The sequence below is a fragment of the Myotis myotis genome, unplaced genomic scaffold (genome assembly GCF_014108235.1).
Source record: "Myotis myotis isolate mMyoMyo1 unplaced genomic scaffold, mMyoMyo1.p scaffold_m19_p_5, whole genome shotgun sequence".
NCBI classification, from domain to species: Eukaryota; Metazoa; Chordata; class Mammalia; order Chiroptera; family Vespertilionidae; genus Myotis; species Myotis myotis.
In genome coordinates, this window is record NW_023416357.1 from 32,664,168 (window position 1) to 32,689,785 (window position 25,618).

The following is a 25,618-nucleotide window of genomic DNA, read 5'->3' on the forward strand; positions in this document are numbered from 1 at the left end:
TAGGGGAGAAGTCAGTTTCTGAGAGGATTTAAGGGAAGCATCATTCTTCTGGCCTATGTCTAGCAGGAGCTATTTGGATCTAGCAGGAGGGACAGCAGCAGTCAAGCAAGGTCAGGAAGTGGTTGTGTCATAGAACAGTCTCTCCTCCATAGCAATCAGTATCCAATAATTTGAATATTAAAGATTTTAAAAATTATCTTGGCTTTTGATTTCTTTAAATTCTATATCCTATTGATTTGGAAGTGTTTTACCTTGCCTTAGTTGTGTGTGTTTTTTTTTAAAGAGAGCCAGCAAAAATAGAAAATTAACTTAAATGAATCCATATTTCTATTTTGCTGAATCACTGGATTAAGAATTGGGAAGAAGAATCTAATTAAATGAATATTTCTAGAATTTCAGCTTTTCTAGAGATGAGTATACTATTTCTCTTTTGCTCCATTTTCTAAGAATAATTAAGGTATATGTATAGCACATGAATTTTTGAATTATGTCAAGGGTGGCTTTAATAAGGAATGTTTGGTTTAGAATTAACAATATGTGTAGACCTACAACATTGTATTTTTAATTTAAAAATGATTCCTAAGCATATGACTAGTCATAACTGAAACTAAAGTATATCACGTCTTCAGTTTGAGTCTGAGCTGAGCTAGGGCAAGTGACATAATCTGTTAGTTTAATTTTAATTTTCAAACTATATATAGCACCAATGCAACAAATGCTGTATTACTATAATTATAATAAATGATGATTCTCTTTGTCTTCTTGTAGGATGTTGATGCTACAAACCCAAATTATGAAATTATGTGTATGATCAGAGATTTTAGAGGAAGTTTGGATTATAGACCATTAACAACAGCAGATCCTGTAAGTTTTTTTTGTAAATCATTGCTCTGGACTTCTGTACTCAAATAAAAACATGTTTGATTCCAACTAAATTAACATTGTATTTACTAGATAAATTTTCCTTTCTTATGTGCCCATTTCCTACATTTTAAGAAAAGTCAAGAAATCATCCACATTTATGCCTCTCTTCCATAATTGATTGTATCAGACATGCTTCCCACAGAGATGTCCATTTCAAAGCAAAGCCTTCCCTGTCTTTGGTAAGACAGAACAATAATTAAAGGACTTAAGTCTGAACACCCAATTTCCTTTATTTCCTCTTTGGTTTGTGCTATAGATCCCACTGTCCAACTTATTTTAATATTATTTTGGCTTTATAAGTGATGGTTGTTGAGGACTGCAATAGACCAGAAATTTAGTGCTCAGAAAGTATTCTGTCTTATTACTCAATTCATTTCCTATTGAAGAATAAGAATTTATTGGACAGGGAACGTTTTTGTAATTGGTACTTATGAAAAATAATCCATCTGACCTAGCATATACAGAATGTAGTATTGGGTACACAAAACACATTTGTGTTGAGCAGGTGTATTATATAGGATTTAATAGTTGTTCATAACATTTACATCCCATATATTTGGGTACCTCTCCCTGTGGGTACCCTTCCTTGCTACCCTTACCTTTGTGTAACTTCCTGTCTCTGAGCTCATACTTTAGGAAAGGGATTAGCAAACTTTTTCTGAAAAGGGCCTGATGGCAAATATTTTTGGCTTTATGAACCATATGATATGGTATTTGTCACAACTACTCAATTCTGCTTTTGTAGTATGAAAGCAGCCATAGACAACATAAATGAATAGGTATGACTGTTCTAGTAAAACATTACAAAAGGAGGTAGTAGGCTGGATTAATCCTGCAGGCCATACTTTGCTAATCCCTGCATTATAATAATTATTTTTAAAAGGCAAGCATTGGGAACATAAATTTTATGAAAAGTATTTATGTGTAAGAATTGGCATATTCCAATTATTTTGCTCAATAATCTCTTGGGAATCATGTTTCTTGTCTATATAGTTATCTTTTCCAACAAGTTTCCCTATAATCTACCTGAAAATACACCACTTGCTTTGTTTAATATAGCACATCTTAAAGTTAATAAGGCAGCTTCTTAACATGAACTTAATGCTCTACAAGGTTATTAATGGTTTACCATACAACAGAAAAAATAAGGGAGTCTCTATTGAAATGTGTGCAAGTTAATTTGTGGGGTTTTTTTAAGCTTATCCTATCTATGCCATACATAAATTTCTAAAATCTCTGAAGGAAATGTTGTAAAATTGACTTCATTGTTTTACATAACACTGATAATCACTGAAATACAATATTTTCTTTCTAGATTGATGAACATAGGATATGTGTTTGTGTAAGGAAACGACCACTCAATAAAAAAGGTATGATGTTTATTGAGTTGTAATAAAGGTTGATTTTTATCCTGTTTGGAATAGCAGAAAATCATATTGGTTGGGGACAGTTCAGTGTAAATTATTTTATTTGTATATAACCTTTCTGCAGATTTCTATGGTTAATCTATTGATTTGTTACTACTGTATGAAATGTTGCCATTTCTGGTTCTTGCTTTAAGAAATCTTGATTTTTTTTTACTTTGTTATTGAAATATTCTTATTGAGTGGGATAAGAACTCACTACTTATATTTGAGGAACTCATTACCTTTTTGTACATTAATGCAAATTCTGTAAAGTTTCTGGGCATTGATTTTCATTTGTTCTTTTAGAAACTCAAATGAAAGATCTTGACGTAATCACAATCCCTAGTAAAGATGTTGTGATGGTACATGAACCAAAACAAAAGGTAGATTTAACACGGTACCTAGAAAACCAAACATTTCGTTTTGATTATGCCTTTGATGACTCAGCTCCTAATGAAATGGTTTACAGGTAGGTAGATTTGTTTTAAATTAGAATTTTGTTCTCACATCATGTGCTTATTATTACCCTGAAACATATTGATCTTGGTATATCTCTCCAGAGTTGTTACATGCTTTTGTATTCTGAGTTTAAATAAAGAAGAATATATAATAAACATTGTAATAACGATTAATACTTGGTCTCTTTAGTGCTTCCCCAAACCATAGTTTCCATTACTGATTAACATATGCATATCACACATGTATATGGATAGGAAATTTATAAAAAATGTTGGCATTTTTGTACCTCTGAGAATGGGAAGTAATTAGAGGACTTTTTTTTAAAATTTCTATACTATAAAGAAATTTGAAATATTTATTATACAACTAGTCTAATTTGTCTAAATATTTAGCTTGTACCACCACTTCAGGGGGAAAATGTGCTGTAAATCTACTTGCATTTATCTAATTTCTATCATCTTTAAGCTTTGGGATAGTTTTAATACATGAAATTCTTGTATGTTAACATATTCAACTTATAAGCAGCTCAAATTTAATATATAATATATTGGTATCTCAAACTTTTATGCCAAATTTGGATTTTCATATAGGCGTTGTAAACATTCACCTCTAATTATTGTAACAGGTTAGTTTAGCAGCTTTGTTATGTCAAACCATTTATTTTAATGCTATTTTCAGTGACCTTTTACTTTATAAATATGATTACAAACAGAAAATTAAAGAGTTGTTCTGGCCAGTTAGCTCAGTTGTCTAGAGCATCATCCCAAAACATTAAGGTTGCAGGTTTGATCCCCTGTCAAGGCACATACAAGAAGCAACCAATGATTGCATAAATTAAGTGGAAAAACAATTGATAGTTCTCTCTCTCTCTCTTTCCCTTCCTCCTTCTCCCCTTTCTTTCTCTCTCTCTAAAAATCAGTGAATTAATATATTTTTAAAAAAGAATTATTAAGTGTCTTAAGAATTGAAGATGTTATAAATGATATAGTGTTGAAACCAACTCCATTGGTCTTAAGCTGGCAAACTGGAAGTTTAGTTGTAAAGAAAGAGGACAAAATTAAAGGACATGTGAATACTAGACAGAATTTTTTTTTTTTTAATTCTGGGGTACATCTGTAATACTGTCAACAATTAACAATTATAAACTGTATATTTTTTACCTTTTCTGAGAATAGAATCTACTTCCCCCTTCTTCCATTCCTGCCTATAAAATATGTCTGTTTGCCTTTTATAGTCATTTTCAAGAAATCATTATAAATAAAGATGTTTTTGTATATGCCAGGTTTAGTAAATATTCTCTGTTTTCACCTGTATTTATGCTTCTTAACTACCAATATTAATTCTACTCCCTTTCTCTTAACCTTAATTTTATGGATTGAGGAGTTAGACCTTTTCTTGTCTAATGAAGCTCATTTCTAGAACTTTTCCTGCTCCTTTTGTATGTTCTCCAGTTGTGCCTTTAAGAAAAATATATCAGTGGGACTAAGGGGGGAAGGAAGTGGAGGGGTTCATCTGTAATACTGTCAACAATAAAAAATAGTTTTAAAAAATTAATTGAAAACATCAGAGTTGTATATAGTATTTTATATATATATTATTTTGAAGTCTGTATAAAAAGTATATTTGTTTTCTATTATACCTCTTAGTGCTCTTAGACCTTTTAGTGCTCTGCTCAATAAAATATTTCTTGACCTTCCTACCTTTTAATTTTAACTCTGGTGGTGATTATACTCATAGGTTTGAAAAATCCATATCATAATGTTTTGGCATCCCTTTTTTAATTTTAATATATTTTTGTTGATTTCAGAGGGGAGAAGGGATAGGGAGAGAGAGATGGAAACATCAATGAGAGAGAATCATTGATTGGCTGCCTCCTGCACAACCCACAGTGGGGATCAAGCTCTCAACCAGGGCATATGCCCTGACTGGGGATTTTGAACCATGACCTCCTGGTTCATAGGTCAATGCTCTCAACACTGAGCCATGCAGGCCAGACTAGCATCCTTTTCTTGAATCAAGACTATCAACTCAGAACTTAATGTCTTATAAGCATAATTTATTTTTACTTGTCCACATTCAATGAAATATTATTTTTCTGCTTGTTTAGATAGTCTAAAATAATCGCTATATATAAAAGCCTAAGTGACTGTTCAACCAGGCACTAAGACGTGCATTGACCACCAGGGGGAAGACGCTCCCTGGTGGTCAGTGCACTCCCACAGTGGGAGTGCCACTCAGCTGACTGGCGGGCGCCAGACGCTGGGCTCACTGGGCTCACGGCTGGCGGGCACAGCTGCAGTGGCGCAAGCTTCTCCTGTGGACACTCCCCCTGCACACGTCTTCCCCCACCCCCCAATCCGTACCAGGACCGACATTGGTATCAGGACTGATGGCATGAGCCCACAGCCACGTCCACTGGTATCGCCCTAGGACAGGGGCATGGAGACCACAGCGGAGTGGCAGAGAGCCTACCAAGCGGTGGCAGCGGCAGGTGCAGCAGGGCTGAGATGAGCAGGAACGGCGCAGCGCCTGGCCTGGGCTCAGGCTCCTCCCCGGCCACCTGCCACTTTGCGCACTACTACATCCCTTGGGGATGTAGGACTGCCGGTTTCAGCCAATCCCTGCAGGCCAGGCTGAGGGTCCCCACCAGTGCACAAATCTGTGCACCAGGCATCTAGTATAAGAATAACTCTGTGTTTTGTGTACTCACAACTTTTTTGTATGTAAACCTACTTTTGCCCCACTTGGTATATAACAAAAAACAAAACAACCCAGTATGTTTTACTTATCCGGCTAATGTTACCATCTTTTGTTATTTTTTTAAACTTTCCTATGGTCTTCTATATATATAGCTCAGTTACCGTTAGATTTTATTGTCCATCATTATTGTGATCATTATTTATTATGGAACTAGGGGCCCCGTGCACTAAAATTCATGCACTTGGGGGCAGCCCGGCCTGCGCCCTCTTGCAGTCCAGGAGCCCTCGGGTGATGTCTGACTGCCTCTACGGGAGGCAACCAGGCGGGCCAATAGGAGATGGCACCGGCTAGTGAGAGGCCGGCCCTGCCCACCCCCAATCTCCCCTCCGCCACTGCTGGTCGCCGCTGCCCTCCCCCCCCCCCCCCCCAATTGCTGTCCCCTCCGTCTGCCCGCTGGCATGCGCCTTGGCTGGCCTGGCACTGCCTGCTCACCTGCCCCGCCCCCTGCCGACGGATCGTTCTGCCTTTTGGTTGATTTGCATATTGCACTTTTATTATATAGGATTATTGCTTGAAATTATTCTTTAAAGAGCCTTAATACTAGGGTATAGTTATTTAAATTTTTAAACAAATCAATTAGACTCAATTGTGGCCTAGTTTATTTGTTGAAAATCTTGGTATACATTAAGACTATATTACTTTGGCCGAAACCGGTTTGGCTCAGTGGATGGAGCGTCGGCCTGCGGACTGAAAGGTCCCGGGTTCGATTCCGGTCAAGGGCATGTAACTGGGTTGTGGACACATCCCCAATAGGAGATGTGCAGGAGGCAGCTGATCGATGTTTCTCTCTCATCGATGTTTCTAACTCTCTATCTCTCTCCCTTCCTCTCTGTAAAAAAATCAATAAAATATATTTAAAAAAAAAAAAAGACTATATTACTTTTATTTCTTCTTTGCTTAATTTAAATATTGAATGCACATTCTGACTGGTGCATATTATTTTTAAGGTTTACAGCTAGACCACTAGTGGAAACTATATTCGAAAGGGGAATGGCTACATGCTTTGCTTATGGCCAGACTGGAAGTGGAAAAACTCATGTAAGTAATTTATTATAGTTACATCCTGGTATGAAGCTAGTTTATTTTTCTTGTAGCTTAATACTTAGACCTAAATTCTTAAGATTCATTCCTGAATAATGTCTGTTATTCTTTACTTCCTTTTTAACATATAGACTATGGGAGGTGACTTTTCAGGAAAAAACCAAGATTGTTCTAAAGGAATTTATGCACTAGCAGGTAAATATGTTTTGTGGGGGGGTTTTGTTTGTTTGTTTTTGCATATCATTTGTAATATTCTTCTTGAATATTATTCAGGTGGCTTTGAAATAAGACTTGGACATATTGTCCAGGAATTAAAGGGTAACTATAATACTATATTTACTGTGTATTATGTCAATTTTAGGTTATCAGACTACTTTATATCATTATAATCTGTCACATTGTTGGAGCTTACTATTTGTTGTTGAATAATGATTTGTGAAAAGCTTCCATTCGGAATGGTTATGAGAACAACTTTATAAGGATAGATAGTGTCCTTTTATTAAATAATGAAGGAGAGTGACATCTAAACCTTAAGTGTAAAAATAAAACAATTACAATTGTCTTTTGTAACATTGATGTTTACTTTAGTCTTCACTTTTTTTTAAATATATTTTTATTGATTTTTTACAGAGAGGAAGGGAGAGGGATAGAGAGTTAGAAACATCGATGAGAGAGAAGCATCGATCAGCTGCCTCCTGCACACCTCCTACTGGGGATGTGCCTGCAACCAAGGTACATGCCCCTGACCGGAATCGAACCTGGGACTCTTTAGTCCCCAGGCCGACGCTCTATCCAGTGAGCCAAACCGGCTAGGGCTAGTCTTCATTTTTATTATTGATGTTGTTATTGTAAGTAAAGATTAACTCTAAAAAATAGAAATTTTGAAATGCTTTTTAAAAATAATATTTGTTGCATCTTAACAAATTTTCTCCATATGAAATTTTCAATAGCTCGAGATGTCTTTTTAATGCTAAAGAAGCCAAACTATAAGAAGTTAGAACTTCAAGTTTATGCAACCTTTTTTGAAATTTATAGTGGAAAGGTAAGTGGAAACTTAAAAAAAAAATTTGTTTTTTAAATTGTGATTAAATTGTGCATAACATAAAATTTATTATTTTAACCATTTTTAAGTATACAAATTCAATGGCATGTACATTTTACATTGTGCAAAAATGGCATGTACATTTTACAATGTGCAACCATTGCCACCACATCACTTTTATATGTATTTGGATTGGAATATTATGTTAGAATTTTGTTGAGATTTCTTTTAATTCCCTTTGAAACTTTTCAACTCAAATATTAAGCATTTTATTTTCTGAAATGGTTTTCAGACTTTGAATGACTAATTTTTATAGAGCTGATTCTTTAAAGTTAGTTTTCAACTTGAAAAAAAATTTTTTTAGGTGTTCGACTTGCTAAACAGGAAAACAAAATTAAGAGTGCTAGAAGATGGAAAACAGCAGGTTCAAGTGGTAGGATTACAGGAACGGGAGGTCAAATGTGTTGAAGATGTACTGAAACTCATTGACATAGGTAACAGTTGCAGGTAAATCTTATTTTAATTAAGAAAGGGAAACTTAATTTTATAATCAGTTTTATATAATTTGGTTATAACAAAAACAAAGCAAGGATGTTATTCAGTGCATCTTAGAAGTAAAAATCATTATTCACAGAAACTTTTGTTGTTACATGTAACTGAGTGATGTCTATTCTATAGATAACATACTAGAAGTATGCCAGATTAAATTGTTCAAATGTTGTTAATTCACAATGTCTCCTTTGTAATAAATGATGAAAACTGGATAGTTGTTTTTGGTTTTTTTTTAATGAAAATACTGTGGTTTGAACATAAAGTATTTATGTATCAAATGTCCTCAATCAAATTGTAGAACATCCGGGCAAACATCTGCAAATGCACATTCATCTCGGAGCCATGCAGTGTTTCAGATTATACTTAGAAGGAAAGGAAAACTACATGGCAAATTTTCTCTCATCGATTTGGCTGGAAATGAACGAGGAGCTGATACTTCCAGTGCAGATAGGCAAACTAGGCTTGAAGGTGCTGAAATTAATAAAAGCCTTTTAGCACTCAAGGTAAATAAAATGTATTTAATTGTGAAAGTCTTTTACTTTTTATTTTAATTATATTTACTCTGCTGCAAAACAATAGTACTTGTTTTGTCTAATAATAAATAGGAAAGGTTATTAAAATTTCGTTTTATATTTGCAGATACAGATTTATATCATACCCAGAAATTTTCTTTACACCCATTATTACTTATTATTAGGATGCATAAAAAATCTGTTGTTGGCTGGCCAATCCCAAAGCTTCTGGAGAGATTCCAAAGGGCCCTAATCAGTCATATTTTCGTGGGATTGGGCAAGGACCCACAAAACTGAATGAAGAAATAGTTTCTCAGAAAAATGTGGAATTGCTTTCCAAAAGTTAGGCCAGTATTATAGCTCTTTCTTGACTAGGAAAGCAAAGATCAGCAAAACTACAAGAAAGCATTGTGTTTTTTCTCTTGTAGTGTCACTTTAAAAGTTTATTTTTATAGATAATGTTACTTCTTGTCACTTCTAAACACTAGTCATAGTCTCCAGAAGAACTTTTTGAAATAACAGTCCATTGGTTGTTTTTTTTGTTTTTTTATTTCACTTTCTTGAATTAGGATTTATGGCAACATCTTTACCATGCTGTAAACCTGATAGTAGCATTTTCAAAGCTGATCAGACCTTAAATATTAGAATTATAGTAAGAGAACTTCTAAACGTATTAAGGTAAATACTCTTTATAAGAAACCTAATCTCTGAAACTTGCTTTCTTAATTTTCAGGAGTGCATCAGAGCCTTAGGTAGAAATAAACCTCATACTCCTTTCCGAGCAAGTAAGCTCACTCAGGTGTTAAGAGATTCATTCATAGGTGAAAACTCTCGTACCTGTATGGTAAGTTTATGGGTTTATTTTTATTATTTTTTTATTCGTTCATTTGGGTTTTTTGTTCTGTTTTATTTTTTTTAATCCTCGCTTGAGGATATTTTTCCCATTGATTTTTAGAGCGAGGAAAATGGAAGAAAGGGGCTAGATAGGAGGCAGGAGGAAAAGAGAGAGGGAGAGAGAAATATTGTTGTGAGAGAGACATATCTATTGGTTGTTTGCCTCACATGCCCTGACCGGGGTTGGGGATTGAACCTGCATCTCAGGTACCTGTGCCCTTGACCAGAAATCAAACCCACAGGCCGATTCTCTAACCAACTAGCTACACTGGCCAGGGCTATTTCTTTTATTTTAATATCGAATGAACAATTATATCTGTGGAAAAATTATAATATACACTAATGACAATCATTTAAACCCTTCTGTTGTGAGAGAGATAGGATACTTAAGATGTGGTCCCTGACAGGCTGAGGATTATAGTGCAGTTATAATGCATTCTACAATTCTAATATCTGAGTCTTCTTGAGGTTGGTCTCCATTGAGTTCTATTTTCCTTGAGTATGGGTTACATTTTTTATTCATATTCTAGTAATTTTGGATTATGTAATTTTTATTATGGATGAATATCTTATAGACACTCTGGATTCTGTTATACTCCTCTCAAAATTATTGATTATTTTGTTGTTGTATAGCAGGAAATTAACTTAACTGAACTTACTCTAAACTCTTGTCTCCCCTGCTGTGGGCAGCAACTAAAATTAAAATCTCTGTTTACCTCTTTTAGACTCGACTGTGTGGTTGGAGTCAGCATTGTGCATACCTAGGTTAGGAGTCAGCCAGAGATCTTAACAAATTTTGGTTATAAATAAGCTTTCCAAAGTGACTGGGCAGTTTATATGCATAATTTGAGTTTCTCTCTCTGCAGCTGTCTCTTCTGGGACAAGCTTCACTTTCCAGCAGCTATGATCCCCACCTCCTAACTTTTGTTTTTTAGTTTCTTAACTCTAAGTTTCTAATGAAGTTTTAGTTGTACTGTGTGACAACAGCAGGGCTTGTTCCTAGGCAATAAAGCTATGAAAGAGGGGTAGTGGGGAAGTCATTCAATGTTATTCCCTTCTTCTAGGTGTTGACCTCCATTTTCTACCTGATTTTGATCAATTTCTGGTGCATTCAGAGACCTGTTTATATTTTGAAAAGAGTTTATAATTATTATCTGATTGTGGGCATAAGATAGCAAGTAATCTTGGAGTTCACATATTATTAATACATACATACAGGGTGAGGCAAATGTAAGTTTATAGTTAGTATAAAAAATAATACAATTCTATATATTAAAAGGCTAATATGCAAATTGACTGAACAGCAGAATGACCGGTCACTATGATGTGCACTGACCACCAGCAGGCAGACGCTCAATGCAGGAGCTGCCTCCCGGTGGTCAGTGTACTCCCACAGGGGGAGCGCTGCTCAGCCAGAAGTCAGGCTCATGGCTAGTGAGCACAGTGGCAGTGGTGGGAGCCTCTCCGACCTCCACAGCAGCACTAAGGATGCCCAACTGCCAGCTTAGGCCAGCTCCCCATGGGCCTCCTGCGAGAGGGCACAGGCTGGGCTGAGGGCCCTTTCCCCTCCTCGAGTTCATGAATTTCGTGCACCGGGCCTCCAGTAATAAATAATAGTACAAGAATAAACTGTTTCATATACTCACAACTTTAAACCTACATTTGCCCCACCCTGTATATTAGTATCACTGTCTTCATCATTTATAACATCTTATTTACCTTTGCATTTTTCCCCCATAGATTGCCACAATCTCTCCAGGAATGGCATCCTGTGAAAATACTCTTAATACATTAAGATATGCAAATAGGTATGAGAAATGATTATCCATTTTGAAATATGAGGGAAATAGAGCAGCATATGATTCGACTTAATATCTGATAGTGTAAAGCTTATTACATTTTTTTCAATTTTCAAAAAAAATTTTGCATGATACTTAGAATCATTTTGTCAAGTTATCAAAATAATTGGAACTATGTTGTATAATTTGGGGAGAGATTTATATTTTTAGTAGAATTGGTCTTACTATGCTAGAACACAATCATGTTTTTTCATTTAACCAAGTTAGATTTCATAATATTTTTCTACATTTGAATCATGCAAATAATTTCTAGTGTGTTAAAACTCTACCAGGGGCTAATATGTATTTCTTAAATTGTTTTGCTATATGCTGAAAATTATTTCTGATAATATTAAATGTTATATGTACATGGGGAATATAGAGTTTAAAGTAAGTAGTGATAGCACAGTTCTTTCTGGTGTCTTATACGGGTTACATTTTATTAATATCAGTAGTGTTACAAACTTTAGGTAACAATATTTATAGATGAAATGACAAAAAAGCATTATAGACTACTAAAATATTATTTCTTATAATCGTGAAATGCCCTTGGAATTTTGGATTATGATGGGCATATTTATTTTTGTTCCATAGATTATTCCCATTGCACTTGTTTTGAATGAGTATAGTTTTAAATTTTTATCACATACTGCATTTGTGATTTTAACCTAGAGATAAAATTCCTCTGTATTCCATTTCTAGTGTTAAGATTCTTTTAGTTTTGCTGAATACAAATTTTATTTTTAATCTTTTATTAAAATGTGAAATACATATGCATACAGAAAAGTGCCCAAAACGTAAGAGAATAATTTAATGAGTACTTATAAAATGAAATTCCTGTCATTAGACTGGGAAAGAAAACATTCCTAGCCCCCCAGAAAGTTCCCCATGTGTCCCTTACTGATCACAAATCCTAATAACATGCCCAAATTCATTAATGTCTACCCCAAAGCAGCAATTGATTGCTCTGGCTTCTATGGAGCATTTTTCTTGGTTTATTTTTTTTCTCTCTTTTTTAAAAATCGTTTTACTTCCTATGAATTTAACCATGAACAACATAGGTAGCTGTGTTTGAACTTTACATAAATGATATCGTACACTTTGTTCTTTTATATCTTGCTTTTGCTTCAGCTGAAGAAATGTTTTTAAATCATAGTAAAAACTTTGGAAAGTATAAACCTATTGACCTTTTGTAAAAAGATATTAACACATTGCATCCTGTGATCAGTAGTTTTATTGCTAGCTTTACCCAGTGGCCAGATAAGTTTCTATTGAACGAGTACAAAAAAACGTTTTACATAAATGTTAAAGGCACTCTTTAAAATTAAATACCCATTGCATTTTGAAGTTATTTCTTAAATGTTCTTACAATCTAATATCTTTTTAAAGTATGATACTTTGTAAAACGCTGTGTAATATAAAGCGAGAATTCTCATGATCCATCCACGATGTGTTAAGATATAATAGCTTCTTAAATATAACTTTATTTCTAAATTTATTTCCCTTTTAAACTTTGAATTATGAACTTATAGCTGCAAACTTTATAAGATTTTTATTTGATCCTTACAATAAATATTTTTGGTATTGTGGGGGTTCAATCATTAATTTAAAATGCCTCTTATTTCAAAATTGTTTGTGGGAGAGATGAGGAATGGCTTTGTATAGTAGAAGATTGCCATGTTGTATAATTAAAATAAATAAAAACCCTCTGTGTGTTCAGACTTCTGGCTGTAAAAGAATCCCCCTAATGTGAAAATGCCCTGTCTGGCCATTGCTCTAGTTTATTTGGGTTCAAATAAAATGTTTTAATTTATTATAATGTAATGTAATTCATTTGCAACATGACTAACCAGCTGAGACAAAGAATTCCGCCTCTTATTTCCAAATCGCTGTGAATAAAGATTTTTCAACCTCCCTTGATAGTTCTCATTGGAGAGAGATAAATAATTGCTGCATTTAATAGTGGTTAGGTTGAGCAAGAGGAAAAGTGTGTTTAGGGTATCTAAATTAGGAAATTCTTAAGAGAATAAGAAATGGGGTTGGGAGTAAAAAGAGTCAAGTAGTATTAGAAATCTAGATTTGTCAGCAGGCATAGTAAATAAGCTTTCCAAAGTGACTATAAAGGATAAAAGGCAGATGAATCCAGTATTGAATCTTTGGTATAGACATTACCGATAGCAAAGAATGATTGTAGGTAGAAATGTATTGGTTTGATATACATTACATTATTAGTTTGATAATAATTACTTTTGACCTATAAAAACAGTAATTTCATTTAGTTCAACCTAAGATAGTGAGAGAAACAGAATATGGTTAGTATATGAAGTGTTTAATATAAGATTTATAGTAAAAGCTAAGTTAGAACCTCAATTATGATTATTCTCATTAAATGACATTGGGTAAGATACTTTATTACTCTGAGCCATTTCTCATCTGTAAAATGCAATAATATCACAAGATTATCTTAAGTATTAAATAATATAATGCCTATAAATTACTAATAATACCTGATATATAGGAAGTATTTAATAAATATTACCTACTACTGTGAAATGGGATTGACTGAAAAAGAACATAGGGAATCACAAAAACTGTGTCAGAAAAGCCTAAATTTGGTTAAATATAACCTAGAGACATTAGCAAAAGCAATTTAAATTCCATTACTAAAGGCTTTTCTCAACCAGTGTTCTTCATCTGAATCACCAAACACAAAATTATTTGAGTGACTATTTTCTCAATTTATACCAAGGATGCTTCATAGCTGATACCATTCAATAGGCATAGGAGAAATTAGTTAATTTGTTACAAACAATGGATGTCATTAGGACTTAATTGTCTTGTGTTTAGTTTGAAAAGACTGCAAGAATGTTGAGGCCTCATTAATGCTATTAAACAAAATATGCATGGTATTGATTACACAAGGAAATTAAATTGAGTAGCCATGTAGTTAAATAAGGGACATTTCAGATTTATTGAGGGTCTAGTTAAACTTCTAGAAAGGGTCATGAGAAAAGGGGGAAATATACCAGAAAAGGAAGGACTATGTAGTAGGGAATCTGTAGGACAGAGGGATTTTTAAATCTTAAAATGGATTTTTTTTTAAATATTCTAATGCATTAAGTCATTACAGTGTTGATATCTTTTGCTAAACAAATTAAACTGAATACTAAATGAAAGCTTGAAATATGCATTGCTGTCTTTACAAGAGCATTTTATTTTAATCTGTTGCTCTTTTGGTGCTGCAGAGTAAAGGAGTTTGGAATTAGTCCATCAGACATTCCCTTCTCACAGGGTAGTGGCAGTCGCCCTGATCTCTCTCCTTCTTATGAGTATGACGACTTTTCTCCTTCGATTACCAGGTCTAGTTCATTCTATACATAAGATATTTATTTTAATAGTTTCTTTTGAATTGTGCTGTGTATAAATATTTCATTTATATTTTTTTTGTCCTGAGCCATTTTATTTTTCATTTTGTTTGGCAGGTGGTGGTTGTAACTGCATGATCTTTATTTACATGTACTTTATTAATTTATTTGCTTTAAAATGTTGATTTAGAATTCAGGCTTCTTATTTTGACTCATATTTTTAAGGGTGATGTCATCTTTGCACATCTACCATTAAAAATTAACTGTCTTGTTTAAAATGAAAAGTTTACCTTTATTCTGTATGCTATTGTAAATTTCCTTACGTGCAAGGAAATAAGGGCCCTCTTGACTTAGAAAGTATACGCAAGCCTGTAAATTTAAGTATAATGGGTAAACTTTTTTTAAATGATGGAACTAATTTACATTTTATAGTATACAGTAGAATAAGGTTATTTCACATGTAGCTATTTAAATTGGGCATTAGAACTACCAAAAATCTGTAACATATATTAAATTCTCTGATTTTGGCAAAGATTCATTTATTGATCTAAGTGCCATTGTTAGCATTTTTCTGTTCATATAATTTGAACAGCAGTCTCTTACTTTGAAATACTGATTCACATACTTTACTAATTCTCACTTATTATGTACAATAATTACATTAGAAGTAATTGTATCGTTACCTAAATAAATTTTGTAAGGTTAAACATCCCTTTAGGGTTTCCACAGACTTCAGGTAAATTTGATCTGCAAAACTGACATCATCAATCTTAATATGTTAAATTGAATTGTCTTTATGTTGAATAAATTGGTATTTTGTTTTTTTTTCTATGTAAGTCTTTATTAATTTTAGATGCCTCTTATGTGTTTACAGGGTAAAAGAACTGACTGTGGATCCAACTGCTGCTGGTGATGTTCGTCCAATAATGCACCATCCACCAAATCAGATTGATGACTTAGAGGCACAGTGGGGTGTGGGGAGTTCCCCTCAGAGAGATGATCTAAAACTTCTTTGTGAACAAAATGTGAGTGACTTAACATAGTTGTAATTATCTAATCTTAGTTCATTTCATCAGTAGCAGAACTTGATAATTGAAATCTAAATTAGGGATCAGCAAACTATAGGCATACTTAATTTATTGTGCTTCACTTTATTACACTTCTCAGATGGTATATTTTTTATAAATTGAAGACAAGACCCTCACCAGCAAAAAGATTAGGACTTCCTTTATTGAGATATTCGCTTTATTGAAATGGTCTGGAATTGAACCTGCAATATCTTCACAGTGTGTCTGTACAGGCTATGAGCCAGCCATCTGTTTTTATAAATAAAGTTTTATTGAAACATGGCTATGCTCATTCATTTATGGGTTATCTGACTACTTTCTTACCTCAACAGAAGTGACAAAAATGGTATAGCTCACAAGTTCAAAATATGTACTATCTGGCCCTTTAAGAAAGTTTGCTGACCTCTGATCTACACTTTATTTTTCTCGGATTTTATACTGTTATTAAAATTTGGGCCCTGGCCGGTTTGGCTCAGTGGATAGAGTGTCGGCCTGCGGACTGAAGGGTACCCGGGTTCGATTCTAGTCAAGGATACATGCTGGGGTTGAAGAGGCAGCCGATCAATGATTCTCTCTCATCATTGATGTTTCTCTCTCTCTCTCTCTCTCTCTCTCTCTCTCTCTCTCTCTCTCTCTCTCTTTCTCTCTCTCTCTCTCTCCCCCCCCCCACTTCCTCTCTGAAATCAATAAAAGTATATATATATATAAAAAAAAATTGAAAATAAATAAATAAATAAATTTGGGAATTTTTAAAGTAACATAGGGAAAAATAAGTTTAAGAATTATACTTACATTAAACATATATAAAGCTTAAAAACAAAATTAACTATGGTTAAATGAGTATGTATTAAAAGGATACATGAGCAAAAATCAAACCTGGTGCCCAGCCGGTGTGGGTCAGTGATTGACCATAGACCTATGAACCAGGATACAGTTCAATTTCCTGTTAGAGTACATGCACAGGTTGCGGGCTTGGTCCCTGTTGGAACCATGCAGGAGGCAGCAATCAATGATTCTCGTCATTGATGTTTCTGTCTTTCCTTTCTGAAATCAATAAAAATATATTTTAAAAATATAGTTTAAAAAAAAGATATGGATTATACATTTAAAAAGTGAAGTTAAACAACTATATAAATAACTTTTTATATCTCACAAACAGTAAGGAATCCCTCAATATATTAAAGTAACTATGTGAAAATGTGTATTTTTTGTGTCTTTTTACTTCTTTACACTTTTGTCTTTATACAGTGGGCATTTTTTTTTTTAAATATATTTTCTTGATTTTTTACAGAGAGGAAGGGAGAGAGATAGAGAGCTAGAAACATCGATGAGAGAGAAACATCTATTAGCTGCCTCCTGCACACCCCCTACTGGGGATGTGCCCGCAACTAAGGTACATGCCCTTGACCAGAATCGAACCTGGGACCCTTCAGTCCCCAGGCCAATGTTCTATCCAGTGAGCCAAACCAGCTAGGGCAGTGGGCACATATTTTTATAATATTTTTTGAATAACTGGGAAATCAAATTTTTAAATTATGAAATGTTACTAAACATTTCAAACATACAGAAAGCAATCAGATTTAACAAATGATAGCATTTTGACAGGGTTGATTTTTTTTTTTTTTTTTTTTTTTAAGAATTGAGACCTTCAGAATACCAATTTGATAGTCACAGTCATGAAAAACATTATATATCTCTCTTTTGGTGAAAAGAAACTTAAAGACATATATATGACTTAAATTGTTAGTGAAAATTAAACAATACTGAGGAAATATTTCGGTATATTTATAGTCTGCAATAAAGATTTTTGAAAAGTTGTGCTATTCCAAAAGTGATTGCTTTGGGGTGGGGAGGGGCTGTAATTTTGCATTAAAGTGCCTGGACTCAGTGAAAATTATCCTTTACTGATATACTTAAGTTTGGAATGTCTTTTTGAGTGTTACATTAAGTATTTTTACCCATAAAAAGAAATTTTGGCCCTAGCCAGTTTGGCTCAGTGGATTGAGTGTAGTCTGCGGACCAAAAGGTCCCTGGTTCTATTCTGCTTAAGGGCACATTCCTGGGTTTCAGGCTCGATCCACAGTAGGGGGTGTGCAGGAGGCAGCCGATCAATGATTCTCTCTCATCATTGACGTTTCTATCTCTCTCCTTCCTTCCTCTCTGAAATCAATAAAAATATATTAAACATTTTTAAAAAAGGAATTGTGGCTTTGCTTTTTATGGTATATTTTAGGAGTTTTCCTCTGTTTCTGAATACATTTTTGTAAATGACATAGAAAAACTGCTTTTTAAGTTACATTTAAAAATATAAACTCTGTTATAATTTTTAAACTTTTTATTTGAAGGAAGAAGAGGTTTCTCCACAATTGTTTACTTTCCACGAAGCTGTCTCACAAATGGTAGAAATGGAAGAACAAGTTGTAGAAGATCATAGGGCAGTGTTCCAGGTAAAGTAAGATAGGACCTTTCATCAAAATGTTTCTTTAGAGAAATTAACTAAAAACTCTAACAATTTTTAACTCTTACAGAAATCTAAAAAAAAATACTTGTTTGTGTGTATGCAGATATATATATATTTGTAGCACATATGATAGGGCAAATTTTGAATACAAAATTTGAACGGTGGTTACAAATAACCTTTCTTTAAAGATCTAGTTTATTTACTACCATTCTCCCATTTTATTTGCTTTTGTCAGTTGTCCATTTTTAGAAAAGGATTGAACTTCTGCCCTCCAATACCCCTTTTTTTCATGTTAGGTGAGTATATTGGAGTGTCTTCATGTCAGGACAGCAGAAAGGAAAAAATTCTTCTAAAGATTATCAGAACAGTTGAGGAGGTGTCAGTCTTCATAGAAAGGAAGCTTCAGGGAGGGACAGTAACTGCTCTGACAGTTGTCAGTGGCAGATGAGTGAGGGGTGGCAGTAGGTTCTTAGGTACAGTATTCATTTCACTGTGTGTTCAACCTTTTACAAACACTTTTACTGTATGATCATCCTTTGCTCCCCCCCACCCCTTTAAACTAGAAAATAGCCTTGCAGATGATACCTATGAGGAGGTGATGGGAAAGTGAAGAGAACATTTCATATCGTTATGGAAGACTGTATAGTCAGCTTGCCTTCCCCACCCCACCCTCACCCTGCCTTTCTGGAGTACTATAAATACCTTCTGAGAAAAAGTGAACAATAGCTTAGTGTCTCCCTATCGACCTGTACTCCTTCTCTGATGTTGAAGAAATCTTCTCTAAACAAGTATTAATGTTCCTTTCTAGGCCATTCAAGTGCCTGGATGAAGGGCTCAAAAATATAAAAAAACTTTATAATTTTAGAACAGGTTATACATTATTAAAACTGTTACAGTTTTAGTCAAACCTTTATCATAAGAATCTGTAGAGGTCTATGTGTTTAGATTTAATTAAGAAAGGACCCTTGTAATTCTAAGAAAATTGTGCCCTTTTGGAGCAAGGTGTCCCATAAAAACCATTTCCCATTGTGCCACTTTATGTTGAATTCTAAAAGTTTATTTGATTTATTGGCAGAACTGTGTGTTCTGACTTTCAAGCCAATATTTTTATAATTCCATTTATTGTCCCTTTATACTGTGATCTGTCATTTCTCAAAATAAGGTTTTCTTTTTTAAAAATTAAATATATAGCTGAAGGAAAAACAAATACTGGGTGTGTGTTTTAATTGACACATACAGTTTTTTAATAGTTAACTATATCCAGGTTAACTAGTTCTGCCTGGTGACACATAGTCTAGTTATAATTAGCCATAAATTGCATTGATATTTGGAAAATTGAAATTATGTGTACTCTAACAATCTAGAAAGTATACTTTTTTATATCCAAAAATTCTAATTTGGAAGATCTGATAGTGTTATAAATTCTTATGATTCACGACATCGCTAGAAGATAAACTCATAAATTCCACATATCTATAATCAGTTAAGAATGAGGGGTTTCCTTGAAGTATTTATGAAGGGTGAATAACTACTATTTAGTGGTTCATTTGACTCTTCTAAGATTGGCTATCCATTGGTTCTTAGAGTCACAATAATTTGAAAAACTAGTGTTTTGAATTTAGACCTACCTCTTTGGCCCAACTGTGAGGCCCCAATGTATATGTTAATTCCAGATGATTTACAAGTTCTAGGCTACCATAGATGTCATTAGATTGCTCATTAGCTTTCTTACATCCATTTTTTCCCTGTTTTAGGGATAGCTATTGAGGTTTTGAGACTTACTCTACTCATTGATATTTACGTGTTTGATTGATTCCACTCCATCCTCTCACCACCATCGCCCCCACCCCCACCCCAAAAAAAGAGAAAAAATACACATACACATACAAGGTAGAATAAAAGTAGAAAAATGAAGCCATTTTACTTTGTCTATCATATTTGTATTTGAACCTAGAAATATTTTTTCTTTTTTTAAATTTTTTTATTGATTATTACATATGTGTCCTTATCCCCACTAGAAATATTTCTTAATGTTACTCTGTATATAAAGATGTTTTATGGTACTATTTTAGAGAATACCATCTTGAGTGTGTTTGATGATATTTAACATATGTAAAATTTGTAAATTAGTTTCTGTCTTACAAAGAGGCTTACTGGATTAATGGAATTTTTGTCCTTTTAGGAATCTATTCGATGGTTAGAAGATGAAAAGGCCCTTTTGGAGATGACTGAAGAAGTAGACTATGATGTAGATTCATATGCTACACAACTTGAAGCTATTCTTGAGCAAAAAATAGACATTTTAACTGAGCTGCGGGGTAATTCTTTTTTCATTTTAATGTTTGAAATCTGCTTAATTGCAAGAGAGCATCTGAAGTGAAAATTATGGGCAACACTTAACATCTTTTTAGAGGTATATAGGCACACCAACCATTCTGTTTTTTGAAAAAGAAACATGGAGTACCATTTCAAGTGCTCTCTAATCTTTTTTCTTTCAGTCTTTTGAGAAAATAAGATTAGAGGGAAAATGTATTTTAAGAAATTTATAGCCGTAACCGGTTTGGCTCAGTGGATAGAGTGTCGGCCTGCGAACTGAAGGGTCCCGGGTTCGATTCCGGTCAAGGGCATGTACCTTGGTTGCAGGCACATCCCCAGTGGGGGGTGTGCAGGAGGCAGCTGGTCGATGTTTCTCTCTCATCGATGTTTCTGACTCTCTGTCCCTCTCCCTTCCTCTCTGTAAAAAATCAATAAAACATATTTTAAAAAAAAGAAATTTATAAATTTTATAGACCCATTAGTCATTTTAGTTTGTAGGCCAGTGCTTTTCAGAATTGTTTTCCTTGGATTAGATCTATTCAGGGTCATCTTTCTATAGCCACCTATCTACATCTTCTTCTATGCATCTTATGTCATGTTTTTCCTTTGAACTCTTGTTTTGAAAAAGAGGAAGATTTCTAGAAGTATGTGGCTTATTCACATGTAATGTCTGCTTGGCTTTTTAATTAGCTTATCTGCAGCTTCATATATGCATTTACTGTATGTGCTAGGTTTTTAGGCATTGGCAAATTAGCTGTCTCCATTTATATCTGAGTGGGCATCAGTGTGTACATGCAGTGCAACATAAAATCAGATTGAAATTGCTAGTTTTTAGTACCAAATAAGCTGCTTAATTTTTAAAAATAGGTCCTTTGTGAAGTTGGTTATTTGACATCATATCCTACAAGAGGCCCGGTTCACAAATTCGAACATGGGTAGGTTCCCTAGGCCTGGCCTGCTGGAGCCAGCCCTTGGCCCCCCTGGGAAAGGGACCGTGCCCACCACCACCAACCCCCGGTTCCCCGTCCCAGCCTGGGGCCCATAGGCCCCATCACCACCCCACAGTTCCCTACCTCCCCCCACCCCTCTCTTGCCGCCACACAACCGCGGCGAGTGGGCCCCCTGGGAAGGGAGAGGACAAGAGTGAGACAAACCCTTGTGTCGAGGGCTGACTCTTAATAGGTCGCAGCATGGGAGCTGCTCTGCTACATAAGAAACCCTGACCCCAAAGCAGGTCGTCTACGAATGGTTTAGCACCAGGGGCCGATGGGGGCCAGCGGCTGGGGAAGGGACCACAGGCAGTTGGCTGTCCACGGGAGGTTGGCTATGGGAGCGCACTGACCACCAAGGGGCAGCTCCTGTGTTGAGCATCTGCCCCTGGTGGTCAGTGCGCGTCATAGTGACTGGTCAGCCTGTCATTCTGGTTGTTCAGTCCTAATGGTCGCTGAGGCTTTTATATATATAGATGGAGTCAGCATTTCCCCAACTTCAGTTGTGCAAATGTAGGGTTTCTAGAATTTACTTTTGTTTTTCATACTCTTCATGTTCACGCCTTGATTTAAAGTAAAGTGTTTTGATCATTTTTCTAATCTTCCATAATTCATAAGCAGCTTTTCTATATGCATTTTATTCAAAAAATAGAGCATAATGCATTCAAGGTTTTTTTTTTTCTGTTTATATGTAGCTTTTAACTTAGTTGACTTCTTTCCTTTAATCTCTCATTCATGTATATAAAACATATCTATAACTTTTAAGAAATTATCTAGTTATGTATTATTCAGTTTTTTCTTAGAAATGTTTTATCGTCCAGGCATAATTTTGGTATTAAGAAGTTTAAGAGCCATTATATTAGCAGCCAACAGATCCAGAAATCCTTAATTTTCTGTCTAAATTTTAGAAAAGTCAGCTTTTTAAAAACATCATTGTATTTCTGAAGGAAAGAAATTTGCAGCTTCCTTTTCTTCTGAAGACTATTTTAAGTTGGATAATTCTGTTGAGGGGTGCTGTCCTGTGCATTGCACAGTGCTTACCAGTATCCTGGTCTCCAGACTAGATGACAGTAACACTACTCCAGTTGTGGCAATCAAAAATTTCTGTAGGAATTACCAAATGTCCCCAGAGTAGGAGGGTGGGGCTAAAATCACCCTGGTTGCCCTAACCGGTTTGGCTCAGTGGATAGAGCGTTGGCCTGGGGACTGAAGGGTCCCAGGTTCGATTCCAGTCAAGGGGCATGTACCTTGGTTGCAGGCACATCCCCAGTAGAAGGTGTGCAGGAGGCAGCTGATCGATGTTTCTCTCTCATCGATGTTTCTAACTATCTCTCTCCCTTCCTCTCTGTAAAAAATCAATAAAATATATAAAAATAAAATCACCCTGCTTGAGAACCATTGTTATAGGAAGATGCCTCTGCCAATTTACTTACCTATTTTTTATTCTTAAATGACTCTGAGTCAGTATATGGTAGACGGGTAATAGAATTTTAAGACCAAGAAATGCATTACCCCTTAATCCCCTTCCCTAGCCACTATTTCTTTCTTAAAAGATAAAATAGTCATTGGGAGTAGAAATTTTCTAACATTGAGAGAAGAAATGTCTGCTTTACAGTTTAATAAGATTCATAGTGTTCCTTTTGGAAATAACTGTACATATTTTACACACATATAAAGCCTGTCTACACTCCAAAAGGAATACACATTAAAATTGAACACTGTAAAAAATGCCAAACAGAAACCTGTTGACAATAGCAAAAGCAGGTATTTCTAGGAATCTATAATGAAACTGCTGCTATAGTTGAGCACTGTATTTAGTTTTTGGGCAACAAAAAAACCAAAGGAAAACTCTTGAGTTAAGATTACGAAATAAGTGAGCCAACTTGATACCCATGAGGTTGTATACTGTGTTGCCTGTGATGTAATACTTACTCCCTGTTCTTTTCTTTTTCCAAGATAAAGTGAAATCTTTTCGTGCAGCTCTACAAGAAGAAGAACAGGCCAGCAAGCAAATCAACCCTAAGAGACCCCGTGCCCTTTAAGTTGGTATTTGCTGCTAAAGGATCCCCAGAACCCTCACTGTTTTAACATACAAGGTTCAGCTGTAAGGGCCATTTGGAAGTTTGAAATTTTAAGTGTCTGTGGAAAATGTCTTTCTTGTCCCTTCACCTGAATGACATTTCAGTTTTGTGAAACACAACTTTGTCTACAAAATGCTTCTAGTCCAGAAGGCACAACCAAGATTTGGTAATAGTGAAGCATTTTGTTTCATTTACCCAAATAGTGATTTACTTTTGGAGATCCTTACCAATTTTATTTTCTATATGATGAAGTAAGATTGTGGGCTTGATCCAGGGGTGAGTAGTAGGGGGAAGCCACAGCATTTCCTTTTAACTTGGTTCAATTTTCGTAGCAAGACTGAGCAGTTTTAAATCCTTTGTGTGCATGCATACCTCATCTGTGATTGTACATACCGTGCCACTCTTAGGGACAGCTGTGCTCACCTCTTTCTGCTTTGTGCCTTGACTAAGGCTATTGACCCTGAATTTCTGATGCACAGCCAAGTTAAATTACATTCCTTATTTGTCATTGTAAATTACCTTTATTGTGTGTACATTTTTACTGTATTTGAGACATTTTTTGTGTGTTGCTAGTTAATTTTGCAGGATGTGCCATATCATTGAATGGAACTAAAGTCTGTGACAGTGGACATAGCTGCTGGACCACTCCATCTTATATGTAAAGAAATCTGGAATTATGGTTTTAAAACTTTTAACATGTGGATATAATTTTCTTAGCATTTTCTTTGTAAAGAAAATATAAACTAGTTGATGTATAATAAAAAGTAATGGAATTCTGAGAAGAGTTTTATCTTAGGATAATACATATATATGCAGTGTGTTCCAGTGTGTTATTAACAAGACTAATAGTGCAATTTGCTCCTTACCAATACCATTACTTAAGTTGAAGTGTCCATTAGCATCCCAAAAGGTACCTTTTAAATGTACTGTTAAAGGAAATTGGCTTCTGATGCATGAACATTTACATAATACATTGGAAGTAGTCCATAATAGAACTGTTAGTTTAAGCCAAGTATAGACAGTACATAAATCCCTTGAAAGTGAATTAAGCTAACAAGAGTTGACTTTGCTTTAAAAGGCAGATCTAACCCAAGCTCCGTCCATTACCTAATGTATGATGTTTCACCATAATTTGGTGAGAACCACCAAATTCTCACCAATACATTGGTCTAGGCCTGTGCTACTTTTTAAATGGTAGCATTTATTTTTACAGATTGCTACTCCAAGGAAGAAAACTGGCTACTTCTCATGTAAATATTTTGTTAAACAATTTATATATCTCTCTAGGACATTTCCCTCAGCTCCTAGGAGAATCCAGGAGTGTATTAACAACAAAAAATCTCCCAAGGATATCTTGTTTTGACTTACTCTAGGAAAGTAATAGCTCATTCCTTTGAGCCACAGGGAAGCTATGAATACTAGTAGAGTCACATGAGCCAGATTCACTACTTCACTTCAGACAACTCAGAGGGTAGTTGTGGGAAATCTGAATACCATGGTGAAATGCTCCTCTGTAAACTTGAAATCTAGAACAAATGTAGATTTTTCACAATGTGCTTATTAATAAATGGAATCTATGGAATGAGTTTAGAGATAATTTTCTTCAATGTAATCACCTTTGTTTTGGAAGGGACTCAGGTTTTCTTGCAGCTATAAGATATGTCCTATTTGTGTTTATTTCAAAGAGAAGAGGAAGAATGGAGAACTATTGACCTTGCAGAGGCTGTTTAGAAAGGTAGTTTTTGAGCCTAACCAACCTTCAAAGGACAATAAAAAGGTTTGAGTTTTCTTGTAAAGCACAACAGATTAGTCTTATTTAAAATAGGTGGATACTATCTCTAGAAGGTCCCCTTATATTTAAATGTGCTGCTTTATTCTATAATGGCTTCATTCTGATCAGTAATCAAGGTA

General features: G+C 34.8%; 1 protein-coding gene across 7 annotated transcripts in view; it reads left to right on the forward strand.

The window, feature by feature from the left end:
* The window catches only part of KIF2A (kinesin family member 2A), a 75,150-nt gene extending 49,861 nt beyond the window's left edge, over positions 1-25,289 (forward strand). For 4 of the 7 annotated variants that reach the window (XM_036307779.1, XM_036307781.1, XM_036307784.1 and 1 more), the window contains 14 exons: positions 769-864; positions 2,240-2,294; positions 2,637-2,799; positions 6,497-6,587; positions 6,722-6,785; positions 7,541-7,632; positions 7,997-8,139; positions 8,483-8,687; positions 9,430-9,540; positions 11,331-11,398; positions 15,668-15,818; positions 18,206-18,307; positions 20,504-20,639; positions 23,583-25,289. In XM_036307779.1, the coding sequence (XP_036163672.1) occupies positions 769-864; positions 2,240-2,294; positions 2,637-2,799; positions 6,497-6,587; positions 6,722-6,785; positions 7,541-7,632; positions 7,997-8,139; positions 8,483-8,687; positions 9,430-9,540; positions 11,331-11,398; positions 15,668-15,818; positions 18,206-18,307; positions 20,504-20,639; positions 23,583-23,668 (1,563 nt within the window). In that variant the 3' untranslated portion in view covers positions 23,669-25,289. Of the gene's footprint in view, positions 1-768; positions 865-2,239; positions 2,295-2,636; positions 2,800-6,496; positions 6,588-6,721; positions 6,786-7,540; positions 7,633-7,996; positions 8,140-8,482; positions 8,688-9,429; positions 9,541-11,330; positions 11,399-14,673; positions 14,788-15,667; positions 15,819-18,205; positions 18,308-20,503; positions 20,640-23,582 lie in introns of all 7 variants that reach the window. The other 3 variants (XM_036307780.1, XM_036307782.1, XM_036307786.1) reach the window with 2 other exon arrangements.
* The last annotated feature ends 329 nt before the right edge of the window (positions 25,290-25,618 follow it).